This window comes from Oncorhynchus clarkii, chromosome 27, assembly GCF_045791955.1.
Source record: "Oncorhynchus clarkii lewisi isolate Uvic-CL-2024 chromosome 27, UVic_Ocla_1.0, whole genome shotgun sequence".
NCBI classification, from domain to species: Eukaryota; Metazoa; Chordata; class Actinopteri; order Salmoniformes; family Salmonidae; genus Oncorhynchus; species Oncorhynchus clarkii.
Window position 1 is genome coordinate 11791111 of NC_092173.1, and position 8145 is coordinate 11799255.

Genomic DNA, 8145 nt, shown 5'->3' on the forward strand with positions numbered 1-8145 from the left:
TCTCCTGGGTGTAGAATGATTTTTTCATCTGGCTTCCATCCATAGATGACAGCAGACAGTTCCAGCCTGCTTTGGTAGCATTGTTATTGCTTGTGTTTCTTCTCAGCTTCCTGGGTAGTCAAGCTGCCTGTAGTCTTCACTACAGCTGGTCCTCAGCTCGAATCAGAGCTCACGAGCACACCGTTCCTTGTTCTGCCCATCGGTTGTTGCCATGGTAACTGTCGGAGGAAGGAGGGGAGGGGAGGGAGGGAGGGTAGGGGGGATGTAGGGGGTTTGTGGGTAAAGTTACCAGGGAACCCCACCCCCCCCTCCTGACTTACCCCCTTTCCCCGATCAACATATTATCTCCAGGGGTTACAGAAAGAAACACTGTAGAATCGGTCAAACTTAAGTCAAACTTAAGGAAGAGCGACTTTAATGAACGTACAGTATAAAAGGGGCTGTTCTTCCTCCACAACAACAACAACAATACAGTAGCATCACTTCAAATGGCATCTCTGTTGGTTGTTTAGCAAGCTGCTCAGTTGTCTGTGTGCGGACGGTTGTGACAACGCTTCCCTCCGAGAAATAACTTATCATTTCACATGTTGGTGCACACTGATCACTGTAGATACAAATAGTACTTCAAATAGTACTTCAAACAAATAAACCTGGCTTTTGTGATTAGCTGTTGAGAGAGAAACCATGATAAAATGAAAATAAGCTTTTTGGGTTCTGGGCATAATGTTTTTACATAGTCACTGGGCATTGTATGAAAGCACAGACAGGGTGTTCATTTAACAACCAGATGCAGGCTGTTGAGGGGGGAGGACACGATGACAAGAGGCTGGGGGGGCAAGGCCAGCAGAGCCACACACAGGCGCTTTTGGACATTTTCACAAGATTCACAAAGGAGATTTTGTTTTAACGTTTAACAGGTTCTTCCGACAATGCTTCACCAAAATTAAAAATAAATAAATAGAAATGGTCTCTATTTGGAGCTTATTCTGTTGCAATGCCAGGCAGAGATAGGGAGGGAAAGAGGGGGAGGGAGGAACAAAGAGGGGGGTTAGGGAGGGAGATGGTAGGGCGCAGGAGCACAGGGAATGGAAAGACAGGGAGAAAAGACAGAACGAGAGCTAGTGAAGGAGGAAGAGGAGAAGGAGCAGGTGGGGGCTGTGGGCATGGATCATCTGAAGCTATTTGATGGCATTAAACAAACTACTAGGCCTAATGCAAGAATCCTCCATTGGCCCTGGAGCAGATTAAGGTTGTGGGTTTGCGTGTGGAAGCCATTATATAATTCATTCTCCCTGATGAGATTTTGTTCCCTCATCCCTTTTTTTTAACCGCTTTGGCAGTTTTTTTGATTCATCTAAATCTCTGTCCGCTACATTTTTGGGTGCCTTTTTTATCCCCGTCTGTAACTAATTCCACAGTAATTTGATGTTTTCCCTCTGTACCTAATCATTTTTCACAGCCTTTGACTGATACAGTGCGCTAGCTGGCACAATGCTATAGAACTGCTATAGTGGATACTGTGTCCTAAACTCCTTAATGGAGTCACTACAATGGCAACAGCATTACTTTTTAAAATTTCTACTGCAATTCCATCTACAGGTGGGCGGATTGGGAGCATGTATTTCACTTTTTTCCTTTTCCTTTATTCCAGGCTTACATGTTTTTTTTTTTACCTCTGCAGTCTCTGTCTATTATGAGAAATAGGCCTACATGTGAATAGTGGCTGACTTTGGGTCAGATTAAATATGACCTCTGAAACCACAGCTGTGGCATGTGCAGGCCAGTAATGCTGCTCCGATTGGTAGATTACAAATTCACCCACAGCAGCCAAACCGCATCCAACTATTTGGCAACTAAGGTGAAAATCCCACTTTCTTCTATTGTCGTCATCACTTCATAAAAGTTCTCATTATACAGTTAATGAGTTCCAGGACTAATGGGTTGGTATTGTCAGACGCAGGTGGTTAAATCTGCTTGGAGTAATTATGATGATTTATGACCTTAACGGAAGTTCATTCGAAGTGTGGATCTCTTTGAGAGCTGCACACAAAAGGCTCGCCGTCCTCTAGTGTTAAAAGGCCTGAGTTTGTCTGAAAAATGAATGAGACGAATGCTTTGAGTGAGAGTGTGTGAGTTCAACTGACAGTGAAAGAGTACCTCTGAAGCCCACTCACAGAAGGAAACTGTAGCGCTGCACTGTACAAAAACAGCTGCATACACTTGTATACATATGCAGGGCCGGCCCTCCCATTAGGCAAGATTGAATTTTGGGCGACATTTTGGCAATTAGCTGCCGCCCCTGATCGGCTACTACACCACCGGCGCCCCAGACACTAGCTCATAGCCGTTGCTGCAGTTCCCGCCTCCACCCAATTCCCGCTTCTCCCGAAGTTCACTCCCACTATCCTTGATAGCTATAGTGATGTGTGTGTTTATATGGGATTATCCAATTGTGAAACATTAAAAAGGAATCTGCTGGTTTAAATTATTGTATTATTTTAATTTTTTAAGTTTGTGTGTGAGGAAGAATAGTGATTAAGGCAGTAGTCTAACCTGTTAACGTTAGCTAGCTACTAGTGGAAATAATAATAAGCTACAGAGTTAAAAAAAAAAAAATTGCTACCATGTCTAAGAGACAGAAACAGGAACCAACTATTTTTTTTAAAACAAATGAGAAAAGTGGCACAATCTCTAAACCAAAGAAATTCCCTGCTGAATTTTTGCAGGCGAGGAGTTTGAACCTTTCACAAGCAGAGGATCAATTGCACTCAATCAGGGTATTCCTCCAAGACCACCGCTCTGATGCAGCTTTCGCTGGCGCATTAGCAAGCGCAAAAGAGTTGGCAGAGGAGATGGGTAATCGAGCCCTGTTTCCCAGTGAAACCCATGACTGTTATCCCAGTCATGGGCTTCACTGTTTCCCAGATGAGGCTGTGACTGTACCTCAGCAGAAATTCAAAGTATATTTCTTTAATCAGATTCTTGATTCTGCTATCCAGTCTGTCAACGAGCGTGTTACGCAGCTCGAAGAGCACAGCAGTGTTTTCAGCATCCTGTACAACATCCCCACCATCAATGACATGGACACTGCAGCACTTATCACTGACTGCGCAACACTGGAGAGGGCCCTTACGTACAGAGATTCCAGGGACATCGGCGCAAAAGAGCTGTGTAATGAGCTCAAAGTCTTGAGCAGGAGACTGGACAGTGAGGCAAAACCACTTGATGCACTGGAGTACATATCCAGATACCAAATGGCCTACTGGTATCCCAATGCATTTGTTGCCTCCCCGTGACAGTGGCAAGTGGAGAGCGCACATTCTCCAAGCTCAAACTCATCAAAAACTACCTGCGCTCTGCTATGAATCAAGAGAGACTCAATGGACTCTCCACCATATCAATTGAGCACAAGCAGTGCAAGCTTTTGCTGACAGGAAGGCCAGGCGAGTCAGCTTGTCTTGGAATGAGAGGTAAGTGTTGATCATACACTCACAATAATTCTATCACAGAGTAATTTGTAAGATTACTCAATTATCTATCTCCTGTTTACTTAGTTTTTTAAAAATTATTTAAATAGACTACATCTCTCTCTCTTTCTCTGTCTCTCTCAGATAATTTGATTTCAGGACCATGGACAGCTACTGAGAGAAAACATTGCTGATTGCAAGGAAGCACCACAGCAGAGGAAAGAGGCCACTCTAGGCAGGGCACGGAAAAAATAGATGCTGAAACTGATGCTGGACAATCAATTTCGATATGTAAATAAACAAAATTTGTTAAGGCTGGGTCATTGACATTAGGCCAGCCATGCATTTCTAAAATAACTTGTTTCCAAAGCTCAAATGGTGTATCATTATTTTTACAGTTCTACAGAAATATTAAAATATGTTAAATATGTTGAATAAAAGTGTTATTTTTATTCTAATTGTAACAATTGTGGTGTCTGCCATGTGTGATAACAGGTGTCATATTATTAGTAAGAAACTGTTACCTACTATAAGCAGCTGATGCTTACGGGGATATATTGATTCCTCTCTATGACATTCTGAAGCTGAGCTGCGGCCTATAATATTCGAGGAGATTTTTTAAAATTTGAAGCTATTAATTTAGCTTTCCACTTTCTGAAGATACAGTTGAAGTCGGAAGTTTACATACACCTTAGCCAAATACATTTAAACTCAGTTTTTCACCATTTCTGACATTTAATCCTAGTAAAAATTCCCTGTCGTAGGTCAGGTAGGATCACCACTTTATTTTAAGAATATGAAATGGCAGTAGAGAGAATAATAGTAGAGAGAATGATTTATTTCAGCTTTAATTTCTTTCATCACATTCCCAGTGGGTCAGAAGTTTACATACACTCAATTAGTATTTGGTAGCATTGCCTTTAAATTGCTTGGGTCTGTCTCGCCCTGACCATAGAGAGCCTTTTTATTTTCTATTTTGGTTAGGTCGGGGTGTGACTAGGGTGGGTAATCTAGGTTGTTTTATTTCTTTGTTGGCCTGGTATGGTTCCCAATCAGAGGCAGCTGTTTATCGTTGTCTCTGATTGGGGATCACATTTAGGCAGCCATTTCCCCACTGTGTTTTGTGGGATCTTGTATATGTGTAGTTGCCTGTGAGCACTCTGTAGCTTCACGTATCGTTTATTCCTTATTGTTTTTTTGTGCGGTTCACTTATAATAAAAAATGTCAAACCGATTTCACACTGCGCGTCCAGATGTTCTTACGACGATTATGACAGGGTCAAACGTTTCGGGTAGCCATCCACAAGCTTCCCACAATAAGTTGGGTGCATTTTGGTCCATTCCTCCTGACAGAGCTGGTGTAACTGAGTCAAGTTTGTAGGCCTCCTTGCTCGCACACGCTTTTTAAGTTCTTCCCACACATTTTCTACAGGAATGTGGTCAGGGCTTTGTGATGACCACTCCAATACCTTGACTTTGTTGTCCTTAAGCCATTTTGCCACAACTTTGGAAGTATGCTTGGGGTCAATGTCCATTTGGAAGACCCATTTCCTGACTGATGTCTTCAGATGTTGCTTCAATATATCCACATACATTTCTGTCCTCATGCCATCTATTTTATGAAGTGCACCAGTCCCTCCTGAGGCAACCCACCCCCACAACATGATGCTGCCACCACTGTGCTTCACGGTTGGGATAGTGTTCTTCGGCTTGCAAGCCTCCCCCTTTTTCCTCCAAACATAACGATGGTCATTATGGCCAAACTATTTTTGTTTCATCAGACCAGAGGACATTTCTCCCAAAATTACGATCTTTGTCCCCATGTGCAGTTGCAAACTGTAGTCTGGCTTTTTTATGGCGGTTTTGGAGCAGTGGCTTTTTCCTTGCTGAGCAGCGTTTCAGGTTATGTCAATATAGGACTCGTTTTACTGTGGATATAGATACTTTTGTACCTGTTTCCTGCAGCATCTTCACAAGGTCCTTTGCTGTTGTTTTGGGATTGATTTACACTTTTTGCACCAAAGTACGTTAGTCTATATGAGACAGAAGGCATCAGCAGTTGAAGCTTACATATTTCTGCCTCGGTAGAGCATCTGTCTGGGTGGGAATGTCACTTTTGAAAATGCCATGTTTAGATTCATAAGGATGGCTAAGATTACATTTTTTGCAAGCAAGACGCTCTGGTTTGACGTTGGATAAATATGACCTATGACTTGGGCTGCTGTTATGTTCTGTTCCTCCGACTTTTAGCTGAGATAAAAATGTGATTATTTTTATTTTTGTCTCGCCTAGGGCGGCAGAACGTCCAGGGCCGGCCCTGTACATATGTATGCCCCCTCACAGGCTATAATAGTTATTCTCAGAATGAATATTCTCAACATGTCACATTAAGCACACCACTGAAAAAACACAGTGAATTGCTTCACACCCAGTAATCTCCCCTCTCTCTCTGTCACACGCACAGAAATAGCACGCAAGGCGCAAACAAGGTGCACAGTGTCACCGGTTGCTAAGGGGATAGATGAAAAATGGGAAGACAGAGACTGTGTGTTACAAAATTAATTAGAGCAAGATCCATTTTAGCAGGGACTGAGATGAGGGTTATCATGTTAAATGAGCCTGATGCTAAACTTAGGCCATGAAGCAGAGAGATGTGTCATGTCGCTGTTTTAAATGGCTGTTGCGCTGGAGATGAAATGACTGGAAGAAGTATGGGAAAAAATAATTGTTCTTTCTCTAATATAGATATTGTGCTCAGCAGATGAATGTGCTCTAGATTAATCCCTTTTTTTCTACCTTATCTAAAGGAACAGTGACATCATGTCCAGTCACTGCTCATTGTTCCCAGAACTCCACATCTCTTATCCAAGTTATATCTCTCTCTCTCTTGATCCTGCCCCGTCCGAATCTTCTTCAATCTCTTTAATCCAAAATTGTTTATTGGTCTTCCACCATCCTTTCTCTCTTCACCACACCCTCCAGTTGATAATTGTATCTAATATTTATTTTGTCTTCTCTCTCTCTGACAGGATTCTTCTGACCGTGGTGGTGATCTTTCGGATCCTGATCGTGGCCATCGTTGGCGAGACGGTGTACGAGGACGAGCAGACCATGTTCATCTGCAACACCCTGCAGCCGGGCTGCAACCAGGCCTGCTACGACAAGGCCTTCCCCATCTCCCACATCCGCTACTGGGTCTTCCAGATCATTCTGGTGTGTATGCCCAGCCTGTGCTTCATCACCTACTCTGTGCACCAGTCGGCCAAGCAGCGTGACAGACGCTACTCCTTCCTCTACCCGCTGCTGGAACGTTCGGATTACGGGCAAAGCGGCACCAGGAAGCTTCGTAACATCAACGGCATCCTGGTGCACCACGGCGACGGTGGCGGGAAGGATGAGCATGACTGCATGGAGGTGAAGGAGATCCCCAATGTGCCGCGGGGGCTCACACATGGCAAGAAGTCCAAGCAGCGCCAGCAGGAGGGCATCTCACGCTTCTACATTATCCAGGTGGTGTTCCGTAATGCACTGGAGATCGGCTTTCTGGTGGGACAGTACTTCCTATACGGCTTCAGCGTGCCGGGCATCTTCGAGTGCGACCGTTACCCCTGCTTGAAGGAGGTGGAGTGCTACGTGTCACGGCCCACCGAGAAAACGGTCTTCCTGGTCTTCATGTTCGCTGTGAGTGGCATCTGCGTGCTGCTCAACCTGGCAGAGCTCAACCACCTGGGCTGGAAGAAAATCAAGGCAGCCATCCGGGGCGTGCAGGCCCGCCGCAAGTCCATCTGCGAGATCCGCAAGAAGGACATGTCTCACTTGTCACAGCCCCCCAACATGGGCAGGACCCAGTCCAGCGAGTCTGCCTACGTCTGATGGAGACAGGGCTAAATGCTGGGTAAGTGAGGGGGCAGGGTAGGGAACGAGTGGGACGACCACTCCATTCCGCTCTCTCTTTTTAGTTTTAATGGAAAGAGGAGGAGGAGGAGGGGAAGCTGCCACGGAATATTTGGTGCATTTTTTTATTACTTTATTATCAGCTGCACCTGTTCTTGTCATACCTTGTCATGTGAATGATGTTTTGATTGGGACGGGAGCCTTTAAGGAGAGGCTTCTGGCTGTTGTAGGGTTTTCGGGCCAGGGATGGTGAAGGGGACAGAGGGGTTGGCTATGTCATGGTGCTGTTCTGGCTTATTTCATCCATGATGAAGAGAGCAGGAGGGGTCGTTAACAGAGAAAGAGAGGAAGAGCTGTCGCAACGATGATTGACTCTCCACAAGCAGCGTACAGGGAGTCAACTTTCTAGCCTCTCTTTCCTGCTGTGGAGAGAGAATGATGTTCCTCTCAAGCTAGTTCCCAGAGATTACGATGACAGAGAGAGACAGTGTTCGGGAGTCCTGGAGCTGGTGCCAGAAGAAGCTGCTGTTTACGTTTTGTCTCCTGGCAAACAATTATTAACACAAACACCATGAAGGAATACTGAAAAAAAAATGTCTCTACTTCTCCGCTGCTGGCACCTGCACCGTTGAGACGGAGGGTGGATGACAGTAATGTCTTCTTGTCCTCTTCTCCTGCGTGTAAACTTTAGATAGGAACCCAAGGAGGCCATGCATAAACGACACTTCCACAGTCACAAACCGTTCCCCTCCACACAAAAACACCCCTGCGCCGAGCTTCTCTC

The 8145-nt window shown here is 44.7% G+C and overlaps 1 protein-coding gene across 1 annotated transcript in view; it reads left to right on the forward strand.

The window, feature by feature from the left end:
- The window catches only part of LOC139386092 (gap junction delta-2 protein-like), a 28124-nt gene extending 20634 nt beyond the window's left edge, over nucleotides 1–7490 (forward strand). The window contains exon 2 of the mRNA XM_071131515.1: nucleotides 6497–7490. Coding sequence (XP_070987616.1) covers nucleotides 6497–7340 — 844 coding nt within the window. The 3' untranslated portion in view covers nucleotides 7341–7490. The remainder of the gene's footprint in view (nucleotides 1–6496) is intronic.
- The last annotated feature ends 655 nt before the right edge of the window (nucleotides 7491–8145 follow it).